We start from the raw sequence: 21,479 nt of genomic DNA on the forward strand, positions 1-21,479 counted from the left end.
ATTTTGGGGGGTTTCAGGAGGTTTTGGTGGGAATTCCGGGATTTCTGGTGGGATTTTGTGTCCCACGATGGATCTCTGGGATTCGTCCCCTCCGTTTGGTGTCGCGGCCGCTGCCGTGCCTCAGTTTCCCCTCCGTTTCTCTGCATCTCAAGGAGCTCCAGAGCAGGAGAACTCCGGGATTTTGGGATCTTTTCCATCATCCCTGAGCGTGTTGGCAGAGCATCCCTAAAAACCTGGGATCACCCTAAATCCTGGGAATCCTGGGAGCAGATGGGGCGGAGGGGGGGAGGAATTCCTTAAAAAAATTCCTTCTTTTGTTCCTGTGGTGGGAATGGGGGTGACAGCGGGTGGGAGCTTTGGGAGCCCCCAGTCCTGGGGGATTTTCCCTCCATCCCGAGGGATTTTTCCCGCAGGATCCCGGCACAGGTGAGCAATGGCGAAGCCGGAGGAGATTCCCAGATCCGGACCCGCACCTGGAAGAGGGAGAGCATCTGCAGAGGTGGGGAAAGGCTGGGATTAAACCCTTGGGATTAACCCTTGGGATTAACCCTTGGGATTAAACCCTTGGGATTCAACCTTTGGGATTAACCCTTGGGATTAACCCTTGGGATTCAACCCTTGGGATTCAACCTTTGGGATTAAACCCTTGGGATTCAACCTTTGGGATAACCCCCTGGGATTAAACCCCTGGGACCTGTGATTAATCCCCGCCATAACCCCTGGATAACCTTGGAATAACCTCCTGGGATAACCCCTGGGATTAAACCCCTGGGATTAAACCTTTGGGATTAAACCTTGGGATAACCCCTGGGAATAAACCCTGGGATAACCCCCCAGGATAATCCCTGGGAATAAACCCCTGGGATAACCTCTGGGATTAAACCCCTGGGATTAAACCTTTGGGATTAACCCTTGGGATTCAACCTTTGGGATAACCCCTGGGATTAAACCCTGGGATAACCCTGGGATAACCCCTGGGATTAAACCCCTAGGATTAACCCTTGAGATTAAACCCCTGGATAACCTCTGGGATTAACCCTTGGGATAACCCCTGGGATTAACCCCCCCAGGATAACCCCTGGAATTAAACCCCTGGGAATAAACCCCTGGGATAACCTCTGGGATTAACCCTTGGGATTAAACCCCTGGGATTAATCCCCTGGGATAAACCCCTGGGATAAACCCCTGGGATAACCCCTGGGATTAAACCTGGGGATAACCCCCTGGGATAACCTCTGGGATTAAACCCCTGGAATTAAACTCCTGGGATAACCCCTGGGATAACCCTGGGATGAAACCCCCTGGGATGAAACCCCCTGGGATTAACCCTTGGGATAACCCCTGGATAACCCCCTGGATAACCCCTAGGATAACCCCTGGAATTAAACCCCTGGGAATAAACCCCTGGGATAACCCCTGGGATTAAACCTTGGGATAACCCCCTCGGATAACAACCTCTGGGATTAAATCCCTGGGATTAAAGCCATGGGATAACCCCTGGGATTAACCCTTGGGATTAAACCCCTGGGATTAAACCCTGGGATAAACCCCTGGGATAAACCCCTGGGATAACCCCCGGGATAACCCTGGGATGAAACCCCTGGGATAAACCCCTGGATAACCCCTGGGATTAAACCCCTGGGATTAACCCTTGGGATAACCCCTGGGAATAAACCCCTGGGATAACCCCCTGGGATAACCCCTGGGATTAACCCCCTGGGATTAAACCCGTGGGAAAACATCTGGGATTAACCCTTGGGATTAAACCCCTGGGATTAACCCTTGGGATAACCCTTGGATAACCCCTGGGATTAAATTCCTGGGATAACCCCCGGGATAACCCTGGGATAACTCCTGGGATTAACCCTTGGGATAACCCTTGGTGGGCTCGGGAAGGTTTCTGCGCTGTGTTGGAATCCCAGGCTCGTGATCCCAATCCCAATCCCGATCCCGGTGTTCCCAGGGGAGCGTTTCTCCTTCCCGGAGGTGGAGGACGAGGTCATCTACGACGACGTTCCCTGCGAGGGCCTGGATGTGGACCAGGACGGTACGGGAACGCTCTTCCTGCTTTTCCAGCCGGGATCCGCCTCTTCCCGGTTTTCCAGGGGCTCCCATCCCCATTTTCTGTCAGGAAGGAGAGTCCCATCCTCCAGGAGGCTGTGGGTGGGAATAACCAGGGAAATCCCAGGATCTGGGAGGGATGGGGCTGCAGGACCCTGAGGGTTCCAGGGAATGGGAATTCTGGAGTTCTGCACTGGGATTCCCCAATTCCCAAAATTCTCCTTCCTCTCCTTCCTTCCTCTGCCCCCCTCATTCCCGTCACTCCCAGGGGATCAATTTCCCCTGGATTCTCCCATCCATCCCGGAGTGCTCCCAACTCCCTTCCAGTCAAAGCCCAGAATTCCCATGGCTTGGGAGCACAGGAAAAAGCGGGAATGGAGCGAGAATAGGGCAGGAAAAGTGGGAATGGGAATGGAGCGGGGATGGAATGGGAATGAGTGGGAGTGGAGCGGGAATAGGGATGGAGCATGAATAGGGATGGGGATGGAATGGATTGGGGATGGGAATGGAGCAGGAATGGAATGGAAATGGGAATGGAGCAGGGGTGGGAATGAAGCAGGAATGGGAATGAAGTGGGAATGGGGATGGGGACAGGAATGGAGCAGGAATGGAATGGGAATGGAGCAGGAATGGAGCGGGAATAGGGATGGAACATGAATGGGGATGGGAATGGAGCAGGGGTGGGAATGAAGCAGGAATGGGAATGGAGTGGGAATGGGAATGGGGATGGGAATGGAGCAGGAATGGAGCGGGAATAGGGATGGAGCATGAGTGGTGATGGGAATGGAGTGGAGATGGGATTGGGGAAGGGAATGGAGTAGGGATGGAGCAGGAATGGGAATGGAGTGGGAGTGGAACAGGGATGGAGCATGAGTGGGGATGGGAATGGAGCGGGGACGGGAATGGAGTGGGAATGCATTGGGAATGGAATGGGGACCCATTGGGAATGGGGATGCAATGGGAATGGGAATGCATTGGGAATGGGATGGAATGGAATGGAACGGGAATGCATTGGGATGGAATGCACTGGGATGCAGTGGGCGCCGCCTCCCGCAGGCGCGGGGCTGATCTACGCCGAGGTGCAGCGCGGGGAGGGGACGCGCCTGGGGCAGGACCTGGGCTGGAGCTCCAGCGAGTTCGAGAGCTACAGCGAGGGCGAGTCCGGAGAGGAATCCCGGCCGGAATCCCGGCGGGACGCGGAGCCGGCCAAGCTCCGCGCGGCGTTCCAGCCCAAGGTACCCGTCCCTGTGGAACCCCCATCCATCCCTGTGGAACCCTCATCCATCCCTATGGAACCCTCATCCATCCCTGTGGAACCCTCATCCATGGAAATCCTCATCCATCCCTTTGGAATCTTCATCCATCCCTATGGAACCCTCATCCATGGAAATCCTCATCAATCCCTTGGAACCCCCATCCATGGAAATCCTCATCAATCCCTTGAAACCCTCATCCATCCCTCTGGTACCCTCATCCATCCCTTTGGAATACTCATCCATCCCTTGGAACCCTCATCCATGGAAATCCTCATCCATCCCTTGGAATCTTCATCCATCCCTTGGAACCCTCATCCATGGAAATCCTCATCCATCCCTTTGGAATCTTCATCCATCCCTATGGAACCCTCATCCATCCCTTGAAATCTTCATCCATCCCTTGGAATCCTCATCCATCCCTATGGAAGCTTCATCCATGGAAATCCTCATCCATCCCTTTGGAAGCTTCATCAATCCCTTGGAACCCTCATCCATGGAAATCCTCATCCATCCCTATGGAACCCTCATCCATCCCTTGGAACCCTCATCCATGGAAATCCTCATCCATCCCTGTGGAACCCTCATCCATGGAAATCCTCATCCATCCCTTTGGAACCCTCATCCATCCCTATGGAACCCTCATCCATGGAAATCCTCATCCATCCCTTTGGAATCCTCATCCATCCCTATGGAACCCTCATCCATCCCTTGGAACCCTCATCCATGGAAATCCTCATCCATCCCTTTGGAACCCTCATCCATCCCTATGGAACCCTCATCCATGGAAATCCTCATCCATCCCTTTGGAATACTCATCCATGGAAATCCTCATCCATCCCTTGGAACCCTCATCCATCCCTATGGAACCCTCATCCATCCCTAAGGAATCTTCATCCATCCCTTTGGAATCTTCATCCATCCCTCTGGTACCCTCATCCCTCCCTTTGGAACACTCATCCATGGAAATCCTCATCCATCCCTTTGGAATCTTCATCCGTCCCTATGGAACCCTCATCCATCCCTATGGAACCCTCATCCATCCCTCTGGTACCCTCATCCATCCCTTTGGTACCCTCATCCATCCCTTTGGAACCCTCATCCATCCCTATGGAACCCTCATCCATGGAAATCCTCATCCATCCCTTTGGAATCTTCATCCATCCCTTGGAATCTTCATCCATCCCTTTGGAATCCTCATCCATCCCTTTGGAATCCTCATCCATCCCTATGGAATCCTCATCCATCATTTTTGAGCCTTTCCCTGCTGTTCCTGCACTCTCTGCTCCATCCCAGCTGGAATTTCTGGATTTTTGGGATGATTCCTCCTGGTTTTGATCCTCTCCCTGTCTTTCCCTGCTTCTGCCTTCCCTCCTTGCTCCCAGACAGGATTTTTGGGATGATTTCTTTCATTTTTGAGCCTTTCCCTGCTGTTCCTGCACTCCCTGCTCCATCCCAGGTGGAATTCCGGGATGCTGCTGCCTGTTCTGTGCTGCTTTCCCTGCTGTTCCTGCATTCCCTGCTCCATCCCAGCTGGAATTCTGGGCTCATTCCTCCTGTTTTTGAGCTTTTCCCTGCTCCTGCTGCATTCCCTGCTCCATCCCAGCTGGAATTCTGGGCTCATTTCTCCTGTTTTTGAGCTTTTCCCTGCTCCTGCTGCATTCCCTGCTCCATCCCAGACGGAATTCCAGGCTTATTCCTCCTGTTTTTGAGCCATTCCCTGCTCCTGCTGCATTCCCTGCTCCATCCCAACTGGAATTCTGGGCTCATTTCTCCTGTTTTTGAGCTTTTCCCTGCTCCTGCTGCATTCCCTGCTCCATCCCAGATGGAATTCTGGGGCCATTCCTCCTGTTTTTGTGCCTCTCTCTGCCTTTTCCTGCTCCTGCTGCATTCCCTGCTCCATCCCAGCTGGCATTTCAGGATTTTTGGGATGATTCCTTCCCATTTCCGAGCCTTTCCCCTGCTGTTCCCGGCCGGAATTCCCTGCTGCTGCCATTCCCTGCTCCTTTGGGATGATCTCTCCTGTTTTTTTGCATTTTGCCGCTTCCCGGGATCTCTGCTCTGCCGCTCTCCCGCTTTGCTTTGGGCTCAGCTCTCTCCAGACCTCCATAAACTCCTGGAAAAATGCGCCAGGACTAAGCGGGAGCTCCTGGCTCTGAGAGTTGGGGGGAAGGAAATGCAGGAGCTGAAGCACAAATCCGATTGGAAGGTACCGACCCCGTCCCGCAGCCCGAAATTCCCCGAAATCCACGGCCTGGGGGGGCGAAATTCCCGCCTGGAATGGATCCAGGCTGGGCCCATCCCAGAAAATCAGCCTGGAGCTGCTGGGGCTTCCCGAGACATCGGAATTCAGGGATTCAGGGATACAGGAAGGAGTTCAGGAAGAAAATAATGAGTTCCGGAATTCGGGAATTTGGGAAGAAAATCAGGAGTTCAGGAATTTGGGAATTTGGGAAGGAATTCAGGAGTTCTGGAGTTCAGGAATTTGGGAAGGAATTCAGGAGTTCTGGAATTTGGGAGTTCTGGAAGAAAATCAGGAGTTCAGGAATTCGGGAATTTGGGAAGAAAATCAGGAGTTCAGGAATTCGGGAATTTGGGAAGGAATTCAGGAGTTCAGGAATTCGGGAATTTGGGAAGGAATTCAGGAGTTCTGGAAGAAAATCAGGAGTTCAGGAATTTGGGAAGAAAATCATGAGTTCAGGAATTCGGGAATTTGGGAAGAAAATCAGGAGTTCAGGAATTCGGGAATTTGGGAAGGAATTCAGGAGTTCTGGAAGAAAAGAATGAGTTCAGGAATTCGGGAATTTGGGAAGAAAATCAGGAGTTCAGGAATTTGGGAATTTGGGAAGAAAATCATGAGTTCAGGAATTCGGGAATTTGGGAAGGAATTCAGGAGTTCAGGAATTCGGGAATTCGGGAAGGAATTCAGGAGTTCTGGAAGAAAAGAATGAGTTCAGGAATTTGGGAATTTGGGAAGAAAATCAGGAGTTCAGGAATTCGGGAATTTGGGAAGAAAATCATGAGTTCAGGAATTCGGGAATTTGGGAAGGAATTCAGGAGTTCTGGAAGAAAATCATGAGTTCAGGAATTTGGGAATTTGGGAAGAAAATCAGGAGTTCAGGAATTTGGGAATTTGGGAAGGAATTCAGGAGTTCTGGAAGAAAAGAATGAGTTCAGGAATTCAGGAATTTGGGAAGGAATTCAGGAGTTCTGGAAGAAAAGAATGAGTTCAGGAATTCGGGAATTTGGGAAGGAATTCAGGAGTTCTGGAAGAAAATCATGAGTTCAGGAATTTGGGAATTTGGGAAGAAAATCAGGAGTTCAGGAATTTGGGAATTTGGGAAGGAATTCAGGAGTTCTGGAAGAAAAGAATGAGTTCAGGAATTCAGGAATTTGGGAAGAAAATCGGGAGTTCAGGAATTCAGGAAGGAATTCAGGAATTTGGGAAGAAAATCGGGAGTTCAGGAATTCAGGAAGGAATTCGGGAATTTGGGAAGGAATTCAGGAAGAAATTCAGAAAGAAAATCAGGAGTTCAGGAAAGAATTCAGGAATTTGGGAAGGGATTCAGGAAGAAAATGATGAGTTCAGGAATTCAGGAAGGAATTCCTGAAGGAATTTACAAGGGAAGGAATTCAGGAATTCAGGAAGGAGAATTTTGGGAATTGTGGAACCTCAGGGCCGAGCCTTTCCCAGCCCATCCCATCCCGGCCAGTATTCCATGGGGTACAACTGCTGGGATTTGGGGTAGAACTGTCAGATTTGGGTAAAACTCTTGGATTTGGAGTAGAACTGTCAGATTTGGGGTAGAACTGTCAGATTTGGGGTAGAACACTTGGATTTGGAGTAGAAATGCTGAGATTTGGGGTAGAACTGCAAGATTTGAGGTACAACATTGGGGTTTAGTGTAGAACTGTCAGATTTGGGATACAACGTTGGAATTTAGGGTAGAAATGCTGAGATTTGGGGTAGATCTGTCAGATTTGGGGTAGAACTCTTGGATTCGGGGTAAAACTCTTGGATTTGGGGTAGAACTGTCAGATTTGGGTAAAACTCTTAGATTTGGAGTAGAAATGGTGGGATTTGGGGTAGAACTGCCAGATTTGGGGTAAAACTCTTGGATTCGGGGTAAAACCCTTGGATTTGGAGTAGAACTCTTGGATCTGGGGTAAAACTCTTGGATTTGGGGTAGAACTGTCAGATTTGGGGTAGAACTGTCAGATTTGGGGTCGAACTCTTGGATTTGGTGTAAAACTCTTGGATTCGGGGTAGAACTGTCAGATTTGGGGTAGAACTGTCAGCTTTAGGGCAAACCCCCAGGATCTGGGGTGGGAAGGGCCGATCCCCCTTTCCCTGCCCCACATCCCATCCCGGCACAGGGAGGGCCGGAGCCGTTCCCGCATCCCTGCCCGGCCCCGCTTGGCTGCGCTGCTCGACCCCACAGCTCCGGCTGCTGCCATCCATGGGGGATCCCAGGGGATCCGGGGGGATCCGGGGGGATCCAGGGGGGATCCAGGGGGATCCAGGGGGGATCCCGGAGCCCTGGCCGTGCGCCTGCTGCTCCTGGCTGGGAAAACAGGGAAAACAGGGAATGGCGCTCCAGGGATCTTCCTGAGGGGCCGGATCCGGGAGGGAGCCTGGGCCAGCCTGGAGCTCCCTGATCCCTGAGATCCTGGTGATGATCCCTGAGATTCCTGTGATGATCCCTGTGATGATCCCTGAGATCCCGGTGATGATCCCTGAGATCCCGGTGATGATCCCATTGATCCCTGTTTTCCTTGTTATGCCTCTGATCCCTGCTATTCCTGTTATCCCTGTGATCCTGGCGGTCCTATCCCCGTTATCCCGATGATCCCTGTGGTCTTTGTGATGATCCCGGTGATGATCCCTGAGATCCTGGGGATCCCTGCAATCCCAGTGATGATTCTGCTGATCCTGGTGATCCCTGTGATCCCGGTAATGATCCCTGTGATCCCAGTGATGATCCCTGAGATTCCTGTGATGATCCCTGTGATGATCCCTGAGATCCCGGTACTGATCCCTGAGATCCCGGTGATGATCTCTGTGCTGATCCCTGTGCTGATCCCTGAGATCCCGGTACTGATCCCTGAGATCCCAGTGATGATCTCTGTGCTGATCCCTGTGCTGATCCCTGAGATCCCAGTGATGATCCCATTGATCCCGGTTTTCCTTGTTATGCCTCTGATCCCTGCTATTCCCGTTATCCCTGTGATCCTGGCGGTCCTATCCCTGTTATCCTGATGATCCCGGTGACCCCTGAGATCCCGGTGATGATCCCTGTGATCCTGGGGATCTCTGCAATCCCAGTGATGATCCCTGTGATCCTGGTGATCCCGGTGATCCCGGTGATGATCCCATTGATCCCTGTGCTCCCTGAGATCCCAGTGACCCCTGTAATCCCAGCGATGATCCTGTTGATCCTTGTGATCCTTGAGATCCCCGTGACACCCATCATCCTGGTGATGATCCCGGTGATCCCTGAGATCCCAGTGGCCCCTGTGATCCCGGTGATGATCCCAGTGATCCTGGTGATGATCCCATTGATGCTTGTGATCCCTGTGCTCCCTGAGATCCCAGCAACACCAGTGATCCCTGCAATCCCAGTGATCGCAGTGGTGATCCCTGTGATTCTGGTGATCCCAGTGATCCCAGGGGTGATCTTGGTGATCCCACTAATCCCTGTGATGATTCCTGTGATCCCAGTGACGATCTCAGTGATCCTGATGATGATCCTGATGATGATCCTGGTGATGATCCCAGTGATGCTTGTGATCCCTGTGCTCGCTGAGATCCCAGCGACACCAGTGATCCCTGCAATCCCAGTGATCCCAGTGGTGATCCTGCTAATCCCTGTGATGATTCCTGTGATCCCAGTGACGATCCCAGTGATCCTGGTGACTCCTGTGCTCCCAGTGATGACCCCTGAGATCCTTGAGCTGATCCCTATGCTGATCCCTATGGTGATCCCTGTGATCCCAGTGATGATCCCTGCAGTGATCCCAGTGACAATCCTGGTGTTCCCTGAGCTATCCCTATGATGATCCCTGCAGTGATCCCTGTGATCCCAGTGATGATCCCTGCAGTGATCCCAGTGATGACCCCTGAGATCCCTGAGCTGATCCCTGAGCTGATCCCTATGATGATCCCTGCAGTGATCCCAGTGATGATCCCGGTGTTCCCTGAGCTGATCCCTATGATGATCCCTGCGATGATCCCTGCAGTGATCCCAGTGATGATCCTGGTGTTCCCTGAGCTGATCCCTGTGATGATCCCTATGATGATCCCTGCAGTGATCCCAGTGATGATCCTGGTGTTCCCTGAGCTATCCCTATGGTGATCCCAGTGATGATCCCTGCAGTGATCCCTGTGATCCCAGTGATGATCCTGGTGTTCCCTGATCTGATCCCTATGATGATCCCAGTGATGATCCCTGTGATCCCTGCAGTGATCCCTGTGATCCCAGTGATGACCCCTGAGCTGATCCCTAGGCTGATCCCTATGATGATCCCTGTGATGATCCCTGCAGTGATCCCAGTGATGATCCTGGTGTTCCCTGAGCTGATCCCTATGATGATCCCAGTGATCCCTGCAATCCCAGTGATCCCAGTGACAATCCCAGTGATCCTGGTGACTCCTGTGCTCCCAGTGATGACCCCTGAGATCCCTGAACTGATTCCTATGCTGATTCCTATGCTGATCCCTATGATGATCCCTGAAGTGATCCCAGTGATGATCCTGGTGTTCCCTGAGCTGTCCCTATGCTGATCCCAGTGATGATCCCTGCAGTGATCCCTGTGATCCCAGTGATGACCCCTGAGATCCCTGTGATGATCCCTATGATGATCCCTATGGTGATCCCTGCAGTGATCCCTGCGATGATCCCTGCAGTGATCCCGGTGCTGAGATCCCGGCGCCGATCCCCGTTCCCGTTCCGTTGCAGGTGTCGCAGCTGATGCGGGCGGCGCGCAGCGGCACCAAGGACGGGCTGGAGCGCACGCGCATGGCGGTGCTGCGCCGCGTCACCTTCCTGCAGCGCCGCGACGGCGCCGGTGAGCACCGGGAGCGCGCGCTGGGCATCCCGTCCCCAGGGAACCCACCCGTCCCCAGGGAACCCCGGGAACCCCGTCCCCACCGGATTCCATCCCCATAGAACCTCAGGGATCCCATCCCCAGGGAATTCCATCCCCAGGGAATTCCATCTCAGGGAACCCTGGGATCTCATCCCCAGGGAATTCCATCCCCATAGAACCCCAGGGAATTCCATCCCCAGGGAATTCCATCTCATGGAACCCCAGGGAATTCCATCCCCAGGGAATTCCATCTCATGGAACCCCAGGGATCCCATTCCTAGGGAATTCCATCCCCAGGGAACCCACCCATCCACAGGGAACCCCAGGAACCCCGTCCCCACCGGATTCCATCCCCAGGGAACCCCAGGGAATTCCATCCCCCGGGAATTCCATCTCAGGGAACCCCAGGGATCCCATTCCTAGGGAATTCCATCTCAGGGAACCCCAGGGAATTCCATCCCCAGGGAATTCCATCCCCAGGGAACCCCAGGGAATTCCATCCCCAGGGAATTCCATCCCCAGGGAATTCCATCTCAGGGAACCCCAGGGATCCCATCCCCAGGGAATCCCAGGAACCCCGTCCCCACCGAATTCCATCCCCATAGAACCCCAGGGATCCCATCCCCAGGGAATTCCATCCCCATAGAACCCCAGGGATCCCATCCCCAGGGAATTCCATCCCCAGGGAATCCCATCTCAGGGAACCCTGGGATCCCATCCCCAGGGAATTCCGTCTCCAGAGAACCTCAGGGATCCCATCCCCAGGGAATTCCATCCCCAGGAAACCCGGGATCCCATCCCTAGGGAATTCCATCTCATGGAACCCCAGGGATCCCATCCCCAGGGAATTCCATCCCCCGGGAATTCCATCTCATGGAACCCCAGGGATCCCATCCCCAGGGAATTCCATCCCCATAGAACCTCAGGGATCCCATCCCCAGGGAATTCCATCCCAGGAAACCTCGGGATCCCATCCCCAGGGAATTCCATCCCCCGGAAATTCCATCTCATGGAACCTCAGGGATCCCATTCCTAGGGAATTCCATCCCCATAGAACCTCAGGGATCCCATCCCCAGGGAATCCCATCCCCAGGGAACCCCAGGGAACTGGGGATCCATCCCTACAGAAACTTAGGAATCCCATTCCTCTGGAACCAGGGATCCCATCCCCAGGGAACCCCAGGGATCCCATTCCTAGGGAATTCCATCCCCCGGGAATTCCATCTCATGGAACCCCAGGGATCCCATCCCCAGGGAATTCCATCCCCATAGAACCCCAGGGATCCCATCCCCAGGGAATTTCATCTCAGGGAACCCCAGGGAATCCCATCCCCAGGGAACCCCAGGGAATTCCATCCCCCGGGAATTCCATCTCAGGGAACCCCAGGGATCCCATTCCCAAGGAATTCCATCCCCATAGAACCTCAGGGATCCCATCCCCAGGGAACCCCATTCCCATAGAACTCCAGATATCCCATCCCCAGGGAACTGGGGATCCATCCCTACAGAAACTTAGGAATCCCATTCCTCTGGAACCAGGGATCCCATCCCCAAGGAACTCGGGGGATCCCATCCCCAGGGAATCCCATCCCTCCAGAACCAGGGGATCCTATCTAGGGGGATCCTCCCGGATCCCATCCCCAGGGAACCTCTGGGAACCCAATCCCCTATGGAACCCCAGGGATCCTATTCCCAGGGAACTGGGGATCCATCCCTACGGAACCCCAGGAATCCCATCCCTCCAGAACCAGAGGATCCCATCCCCAGAGAATCCCATCCCTCTGGAACCAGGGAATCCCATCCTTATGGACCCCAGATATCCCATCTCCAGGGAACTGGGGATCCCATCCCAACAGAACCCCAGGAATCCCATTCCTCTGGAACCGGGGATCCCATCCCCAAGGAACCTCCAGGGATTCCATCCCCAGAGAATCCCATTCCTCTGGAACTGGGGATCCCATCCCCAGGGAATCCCATCCCTCCAGAACCAGGGGATCCCATCCTCAGGGGATACTCCAGGATCCCATCCTCAGGGAATCCCATTCCCAAGGAACCCTGGGGATCCCATCCCCAGGGAATCCCATCCCTCTGAAACCTCTGGGATCCCATCCCCAGGGAATTCCATCCCTCTGAAAGCTCTGGGATCCCATCCCCAGGGAACCCCATTCCCATAGAACCCCAGGGATCCCATCCCCAGGGAACTGGGGATCCATCCCTACGGAACCCCAGGAATCCCATTCCTATGGAACTGGGGATCCCATCCCCAGAGAATCCCATCCCTCTGGAACCAGGGAATCCCATCCTTAAGGACCCCAGGGATCCCATCTCTATGGAACCAGGGATCCCATTCCCATGGAACCCCAGATATCCCATCCCCATGGAACTGGGGATCCCATCCCTACAGAACCCATTCCTCTGGAACCAGGGATCCCATCCCCATGGAACCCCAGAGATCCCATCCCTATGGAACTGGGAACCCCATCCCTCCAGAACCTCCATCCCCTTCTTTCTCCCACCTCATTCCATGGATCTGGAGCTTTCCCCCTGAATTCCCAATTCCTCGGGGTTTTTCTGGGATTTTTCCCCTGAATTCCCAATTCTCAGGAGGTTTTTCTGGGATTTTTCCCTCAGGATTTTTCCCCTGAATTCCCAATTCCCAGGAGGTTTTCACTGGATTTTTCCTGCAGGCTCCTCTTCCCTCCTTTTATCCTTCAGGGATAAACCGGCAGCACCCGGCCTGTCCTTGCTTTTTTCCTCCAGGGTTTTGTCCCTCCAGGATTTCTTTCCCTGAATTCCCAAATTCCCATAGGATTTCCCATGAATTTTCTTTCAAGATTTTCCCCCTGAATTCCCAATTCCTCAGGGATTCCTCTTTGGGCTTTCCTTCAGGATTTCTTTCCCTGAATTCCCAATTCCCAGGGCCTTTCCTGTGGATTTTTCCTTAGGAATGATTTTCCTGAATTCCCAATTGCTTGGGGCTTTTTCTTGGGTTTTTCCCTCAGGATTTTCCCCCCGAATTCCCAATTCCCAGGAACTTTCCTGTGGATTTTTCTTTCAGCATTTTTTTCCCTGAATTCCCAATTCCCAAAGATTTCCCATGGGTTTTTCCTTCAGGATTTCTTTCCCTGAATTTCCAATTCCCAGGGCCTTTCCCGTGGATTTTTCCTTCTGGATTTTTTCCCTTCAGGATTTTTCCCCTGAATTCCCAATTCCCAGGAAATTTTCATGGGATTTTCCCTTCAGGATTTTTCCCCTGAATTCCCAATTCCTTGGGGGTTTTCCTTGGGTTTTTCCCTCAAGATTTTTCTTCTGAATTCCCAATTCCCAGGAAGTTTTAATGGGATTTTTCCTTCAGGATTTTTCCCTGAATTCCCAATCCCTTGGGGGTTTTTCTGGGCTTTTTCCCTCAAGATTTTTGCCCTGAACTCCCAATTCCCAGGAAGTTTTCATGAGATTTTTCCTTCAGGATTTTGCCCCTGAACTCCCAGTTCTCAGGAGGTTTTTCTGGGATTTTTCCCTCAGGATTTTTCCTCTGAATTCTGAATTCCCAGGAGTTTTTTCTGGGATTTTCCCCTCAGGATTTTCCCCCTGAATTCCCAATTCCTTGGGCTTTTTCTTGGATTTTTTCCCTCAGGATTTTTCCTCTGAATTCCCAATTCCCAGGAAGTTTTCATGAGATTTTTCCTTCAGGATTTTCCCCCTGAACTCCCAATTCCCACGAGGTTTTAACTGAATTTTTCCCTCAGGATTTTTCCCCTGAATTCCCAATTCCCAGGAAGTTTTCATGAGATTTTTCCCTCAGGATTTTCCCCCTGAACTCCCAATTCCCAGGAAATTTTCCTTGGGTCTTTCCCTCAGGATTTTTCCCCTGAACTCCCAATTCCCAGGAAATTTTCCTTGGGTTTTTCCCTCAGGATTTTCCCCCTGAACTCCCAATTCTCAGGAGGTTTTCACTGAATTTTTCCCTCAGGATTTTTATCCTGAACTCCCAATTCCTGAGGTGTTTTCCATCAGGATTTTCCCCCTGAATTCCCAGGAAATTTTCCTTGGGTTTTTCCCTCAGGATTTTTCCCCTGAACTCCCAGTTCCCAGGAGGTTTTCCTTGGGATTTCCCCTCAGGATTTTCCCCCTGAACTCCCAATTCCCACGAGGTTTTCACTGAATTTTTCCCTCAGAATTTTTCCTCTTGAACTCCCAATTCCCAGGAAATTTTCATGGGATTTTTCCTTCAGGATTTTCCCCCTGAATTCCCAATTCCCACGAGGTTTTAACTGAATTTTTCCCTCAGGATTTTTCCCCTGAATTCTGAATTCCCAGGAAATTTTCCTTGGATTTTTCCCTCAGGATTTTCCCCCTGAATTCCCAATTCCTCGGGGTTTTTCTGGAATTTTTCCCTCAGGATTTTCCCCTGAATTCCCAATTCCCAGGAAGTTTTCATGAGATTTTTCCTTCAGGATTTTCCCCCTGAATTCCCAATTCCCACGAGGTTTTAACTGAATTTTTCCCTCAGGATTTTTCCCCTGAACTCCCAATTCCTGAGGGGTTTTCCATCAGGATTTTTCCCCTGAATTGCCAGGAAATTTTCCTTGGGTTTTTCCCTCAGGATTTTTCCCCTGAACTCCCAATTCCTGAGAGGTTTTCCCTCAGGATTTTTCCCCTGAATTCTGAATTCCCAGGAAATTTTCCTTGGGATTTTTCCTTCAGGATTTTCCCTCAGAATTCCCAATTCCCAGGAGGTTTTCACTGGATTTTTCCTTCCGGATTTTCCCCCTGAACTCCCAATTCCCAGGAGATTTTCACTGGGATTTTCCCTCAGGACTTTCCCCCTGAATTCCCAATTCCTGAGGGGTTTTCCTTGGGGTTTCCCCTCAGGATTTTTCCCCTGAACTCCCAATTCCTGAGGGGTTTTCCATCAGGATTTTTCCCCTGAATTGCCAGGAAATTTTCCTTGGGTTTTTCCCTCAGGATTTTTCCCCTGAACTCCCAGTTCCCAGGAGGTTTTTCTTGGATTTTTTCCCTCAGGATTTTTCCCCTGAATTCCCAATTCCCAGGAAGTTTTCACTGGATTTTTCCTTCAGGATTTTCCCCCTGAACTCCCAATTCCCAGGAGTTTTTTCTGGGATTTTCCCCTCAGGATTTTTCTCCTGAATTCTGAATTCCCAGGAAATTTTCCTTGGGTTTTTCCCTCAGGATTTTCCCCCGAACTCCCAATTCCCAGGAGGTTTTCCTTGGGGGTTTCCCCTCAGGATTTCCCCCTGAACTCCCAATTCCCAGGAGGTTTTCCTTGGGGTTTCCCCTCAGGATTTTCCCCAGAATTCCCGATTGCGGGCCCTTTCGCTGTGCCGCAGGGGACGGGGAGCGCAGGAGGAGCGCGGCCGAGGCGGAGAAGCCGCCGCGCTCCCGCCGGAGCTCCCGGCCTTGCCTGGAGCAGCCCGGGGCAGGTAGGATCCAGGGGAGGTAGGATCGATCCCGCTGGATCCCAGCGCCTGCGGCTGCCCGGGGGATCGGCCGCGTGTGCTCCCGGCATTCCCAGGGCATTCCCATGAGATCGGCTCTGTGTGTTCCCGGCATTTCTGCAGCTTTCCGTGGAATTGTCTGCATGTTCCTGGCATTCCCAGAGCATTCCCGTGGGAAATGTGTGTGTTCCCAGCTTTCCTGTGGGATCAGCTGTGGTTCCTGGCATTCCCATGGGATCGGCCGCGTGTGTTCCCGGCTTTCCCAGAGCATTCCCGTGGGATTGGCTGTGTGTTCCTGGCTTTCCAGTGGCATTGGCTGCGGTTCCCGGCATTTCTGCAGCTTTCCATGGGATCTGCTGTGTGTTCCTGGCATTCCCAGAGCATTCCCGTGGCATTGGCTTTGTGTGTTCCCAGCATTTCCATGGGATCTGCTGTGTGTATTCTCAGCTTTCCCGTGGGATCAGCTGTGGTTCCCGGCATTCCCATGGGATCGGCTCTGTGTGTTCCCGGCATTTCTGCAGCTTTCCATGGGATCCACTGTGTGTTCCCAGCATTTCTGCAGCTTTCCATGGGATTGGGTTTGTGTTTCCAGCATTCCCATGGGATCAGCCGTGTGTGTTCCCGGCATTCCCATGGGATCAGCTCTGTGTGTTCCCGGCATTTCTGCAGCTTTCCATGGGATCCGCTGTGTGTTCCTGGCATTCCCAGAGCATTCCCATGGGAAATGTGTGTGTGCCGGCATTCCCATGGGATCTGCTGTGTGTTCCCGGCTTTCCCAGAGCATTCCCGTGGGATTGGCTCCGTGTGTTCCCGGCATTTCTGCAGCTTTCCATGGAATTGTCTGCATGTTCCTGGCATTCCCAGAGCATTCCCATGGGATCAGCTGTTTGTGTTCCCAGAGCATTCCCGCAGCTTTCCATGGGAACTGTGGTGCATTCCTGGCTTTCCTATGGGATCAGCTGCGTGTTCTTGGCATTCCCAGAGCATTCCTGGGATCCACTGTTTGGATCTGTGTGTTCCCAGCATTCCCATGGGAACCATTGTGTGTTCCCAGCATTCCCAGAGCATTCCCATGGGATCCACTGTGTGTTCCCGGCATTTCTGCAGCTTTCCATGGGATCGGGTTTGTGTTCCCAGCATTCCCATGGGATCAACCGTGTGTGTTCCCAGAGCATTCCCATGGGATCGGCTGCGTGTGCTCCCGGCTTTCCCAGGGCATTCCCATGGGATCGGCTCTGTGTGTTCCCAGCATTCCCATGGGATCAGCTGCATGCTCCCGGCATTCCCAGAGCATTCCTGTGGGATTGGCTGTGTGTTCCCGGCATTTCTGCAGCTTTCCATGGGATCTGCTGTGTGTTCCCGGCTTTCCCAGGGCATTCCCGTGGGAAATGTGTGTGTCCCGGCGTTCCCATGGGATGTGCTGCGTGTTCCTGGCATTCCCAGAGCATTCCCATGGGATCGGCTCTGTGTGTTCCCGGCATTCCCATGGGATTGGCTGTGTGTTCCTGGCATTCCCAGAAACCATGGAATTGGCTTTGTGTATTCCATGGGATCTGCTGTGCGTATTCCCAGCACTCCCATGGGAACCGTTGTGTGTTCTTGGCATTCCCAGAGCATTCCCATGGGATCAGCTGTTTGTGTTCCCAGAGCATTCCCGCAGCTTTCCATGGGATCTGTGGTGTGTTCCCAGCATTCCCATGGGATCAGCTGTGTGTGTTCCCAGAGCATTCCCATGGGATCTGCTGTGTATTCCTGGCATTCCCAGAGCATTCCCATGGGATCCTCTGCATGTTCCTGGCATTCCCAGAGCATTCCCGTGGGGAATGTGTGTGTCCTGGCATTCCCATGGGATCAGCTGCGTGTTTCTGGCTTTCCCAGAGCATTCCCATGGGATCGGCTCTGTGTGTCCCGCCGTTCCCATGGGATTGGCTGTGTGTGTTCCCGGCTTTGCTGCAGCTTCCCATGGGATGGGATTGGCTCTGTGTGTCCGGCTGTTCCCGCAGCTTCCCATGGGATCGGTCCCGCCGTTCCCAAGGATCGGTCCCGCCGTTCCCGCAGTTTCCCATGGGATCGGTCCCGCCGTTCCCAAGGATCTGCTCCGCCGTTCCCGCAGTTTCCCATGGGATCGGTCCCGCCGTTCCCAAGGATCTGCTCCGCCGTTCCCGCAGTTTCCCATGGGATCGGTCCCGCCGTTCCCATGGGATCGGTCCTGCCATTCCCAAGGATCGGTCCCGCCGTTCCCGCATGGCCAGCGCGGTTTTGGGGCGCGCCAATCCCGGGGGAGCATCCCCGGGGAGGAGGAGCCGAAATTAGGGAAGGAAAGAGGTCCCCGCAGCGCTTCCCTTCCCTCCCTCCCGCCCTTCCTCCCTTCCCTTCCTCCTCCTCTCCCCCAGCCCTTCCCCTTCCCGGGATTTCTGGCCCGGGATGGGGCCGGGGCCATGTGGAGGCGACGGCCGCGCTCGCATCCCACGTTTTCCTTGGCTCATCCCGAGCTTTCCCTGGCTCGCTCACCCTCCTCCTCCTCGGCTGCTTCGGCCTCGGGTAAGGGCTGCCCGCTCCGGCGCGTCCCGCTTTGCCTGCGCTCCCGGCTCCTTTTCCCGTTTCCCGGTGTCTTGGAGCGAGGATGAGACGCTGTTCCCGCTGCTTCCAGGCGGATTTTTGGGATGGGGACCCTCCCTGTCCCCTCCCCGTAGCGCTGTCCTGGTCCGGACTCTTTCACTTCCCACTTTTCCTGGGCTCCCGGCTCCTTTTCCCGGCTCCTTTTCCCGTTTCCCGGTATTTCAGAGCGAGGATGAGACGCTGTTCCCGCGCGGATTTTTGGGATGGGGACCCTCCCTGGGTCCTCCCTTCCTGGTCCCCACTCCGGAACTTCACACTTTTCCTGGGCTCCCTGCTCCTTTTCCCGGCTCCGTTTCCCGATCCCTTTTCCCGGCTCCTTTTCCCGTTTCCTGCTGTCTCAGAGCAAGGACGAGACGCTGTTCCCGCTGTTCCCGCGCGGATTTTTGGGATGGGGACCCTCCCTGTCCCCTCCCCGTGGCGCTGTCCTGGTCCCCACTCCGGCACTTCCCACTTTTCCTAACTCCTTTTCCTGACTCCTTTTCCCGGCTCCTTTTCCCGGCTCCTTTTCCCATTTCCCGGTGTCTTGGAGCGAGGATTAGGCGCTGTTCCCGCTGCTTCCAGGCGGATTTTTGGGATGGGGACCCTCCCCTTGGCTCTGTCCTGGTCCCCACTCCGGAACTTCCCACTTTTCCTGGGCTCCCGGCTCCTTTTCCCGGCTCCTTTTCCCGATCCCTTTTCCTGGCTCCTTTTCCTGACTCCTTTTCCCGGCTCCTTTTCCCGTTTCCCGATGTCTCGGAGCAAGGACGGGACGCTGTTCCCGCTGTTCCCGCTGTTCCCGCTGTTCCCGCTGTTCCCGCTGTTCCCGGGTGGATTTTTGGAATGAGGACCCTCCCTGTCCCCTCCCTGTCCCCTCCGGGTCCCATCCCCGCTCCTGCCCGGCTCATCCCGGTGTCCGCTGACCGCTCTGGGATACCGGGAATTCCGGGAGGAACGGGCTGTGCCTCCGGCCCCGGAAGGCTCGGTTTGGCTCAGTTTGGCTCAGTTTGGGGTTTTTGGTGTTCCCGAGGCGCAGGGGACTCGGAGGAGGAGGACACCGGGTTCCTGGAGGTCACCGTGTCCGACATGCGGCACCCCCCGCCCGAGCTGGGCCCCGCGCCCGAGGGGCTGAGCCCGCAGCAGGTCCGGCATCGGCGGGAGCGAGCGGGGCTTTCCCGGGATCGGGGCTTTCCTGGGATCGGGGCTTTCCTGGGATCTCCTGGAATCTGGGCTTTTCTGGGATCTCCTGGAATCTGGGCTTTCCTGTGATCGGGGCTTTCCTGGGATCTCCTGGAATCTGGGCTTTTCTGGGATCGGGGCTTTTCTGGGATTGGGGCTTTCCTGGGATCGGGGCTTTTCTGGGATTGGGGCTTTCCTGGGATTGGTATCACGGCTTTCCCGGGATTGGGGCTTTTCTGGGATCGGGATCAGGGCTTTCTTGGGATCTGGGATTTGGGATCAGGGCTTTCCTGGGATTGGGGTTTTCCTGGGATTGGGGCTTGCCTGGGGTTGGGACTGGGGCTTTCCTGGGATCGGGGCCTTCCTGGGATTGGGATCAGGGCTTTCCTGGGATCTGGGATTGGGGCTTTCCTGGGATCGGGGCTTTTCTGGGATCGGGGCTTTTCTGGGATTGGGATCGGGGCTTTTCTGGGATTGGGATCAGGGCTTTCCCGGGACTGGGGCTTTCCTGGGATCGGGGCTTTCCTGGGATCTGGAATCTGGGCTTTCCTGGGATCGGGGCTTTTCTGGGATTGGGGCTTTTCTGGGATTGGGGCCTTCCCGGGATCGGGGTTTTCCTGGATCTCCTGGAATCAGGGCTTTCCTGGGATTGGGATCAGGGCTTTCTTGGGATCTGGGATTGGGGCTTTCCTGGGATTGGGGCTTTCTTGGTATTGGGATTGTGGCTTTCCAGGATCTGGGATCGAGGCTTTCCTGGGATCACGGCTTTCCTGGGATCACGGCTTTCCTGGGATTTGGGTTTTCCCAGGATCAGGGCTTTCCTGGGATTAGGGCTTTCCTGGGATTAGGGCTTTCCTGGGATCTCCTGGGATCAGGGTTTTCCCAGGATATTGGATTGGGTATTTCCCAGGATCTGGGCTTTCCTGGGATTGGGATCACGGCTTTCCTGAGATCAGGGTTTCCCTGGGATCTGAGATCAGGGCTTTCCTGGCATTTCATGGGATTGGGATCATGGCTTTCCTGGGATCGGGGCTTTCCTGGGATCATGGCTTTCCTGGGATCATGGCTTTCCTGGGATCGGGGTTTTTGCAGGATCTCCTGGGATCGGGGCTTTCGCAGGATTGGGACTGGGGCTTTCCTGGGATCTGGGATTGGGGGTTTACTGGGATCTGGTCTTTCCTGGGATTGGGATCATGGCTTCCCTGAAATCAGGGCTTTCCTGGTATCTGTTTTGGGGATTTCCTGGGATTGGGATCACGGCTTTCCTGGGATCTCCTGGGATCGGGGTTTTTGCAGGATCTCCTGGGATCGGGGTTTTCCCAGTATTGGAATTGGGGCTTTCCTGGAATCTCCTGGGATTGGAGCTTTTGCAGGATCTCCTGGGATCGGGGTTTCCTGGGATCTCCTGGGATCAGGGTTTTTGCAGGATCTCCTGGGATCGGGGTTTTTGCAGGATCTCCTGGGATCGGGGCTTTCCCGGGCTCTGGGGGGGTCACAGCGCCCCCCGGGCCCCGTGATTGAGCAAGAGGGAAATGCCGAGTCAGCAGGAGCGGCGCTGCTGGGTCAGCGCTTCCGCAGGGCCGGGGTTGGTTCCCTTTTCCTGGGATTCGGGGCTGGGGGAGCTCGGCTGAGCCCCACGGGCTGGGCCTGCCCTTCCCCTGTCCTGGGGTTTGGGGATCAGGGCTGTGCCTGCATTTCCCTATCCTGGGATCTGGGGATCAGGGCTGGGCCTGCATTTTCCCGATTGTGGGATGGGGGATTTTGGGATCAGGGCTGTGCCTGCGTTTCCCTGGAACCGGGATTGGGGATTGCGGGATCAGGGCTGTGCCTGCATTTCCCGTATTCT

The 21,479-nt window shown here is 54.1% G+C and overlaps 1 protein-coding gene across 11 annotated transcripts in view; it reads left to right on the plus strand.

Annotated features, from left to right (window-relative positions):
• Positions 1-21,479, plus strand: part of ARHGEF10L (Rho guanine nucleotide exchange factor 10 like) — an 83,628-nt gene that overhangs the window by 16,763 nt on the left and 45,386 nt on the right. For 2 of the 11 annotated variants that reach the window (XM_074558411.1, XM_074558412.1), the window contains exons 5-10: positions 414-499; positions 1,964-2,047; positions 3,118-3,296; positions 5,407-5,523; positions 10,274-10,382; positions 19,491-19,597. In XM_074558411.1, the coding sequence (XP_074414512.1) occupies positions 414-499; positions 1,964-2,047; positions 3,118-3,296; positions 5,407-5,523; positions 10,274-10,382; positions 19,491-19,597 (682 nt within the window). Of the gene's footprint in view, positions 1-413; positions 500-1,963; positions 2,048-3,117; positions 3,297-5,406; positions 5,524-10,273; positions 10,383-15,751; positions 15,845-18,062; positions 18,401-19,484; positions 19,598-21,479 lie in introns of those variants that run through there. The other 9 variants (XM_074558416.1, XM_074558417.1, XM_074558408.1 and 6 more) reach the window with 8 other exon arrangements.

Source organism: Zonotrichia albicollis, chromosome 25 (genome assembly GCF_047830755.1).
Source record: "Zonotrichia albicollis isolate bZonAlb1 chromosome 25, bZonAlb1.hap1, whole genome shotgun sequence".
Lineage (NCBI taxonomy): Eukaryota > Metazoa > Chordata > Aves > Passeriformes > Passerellidae > Zonotrichia > Zonotrichia albicollis.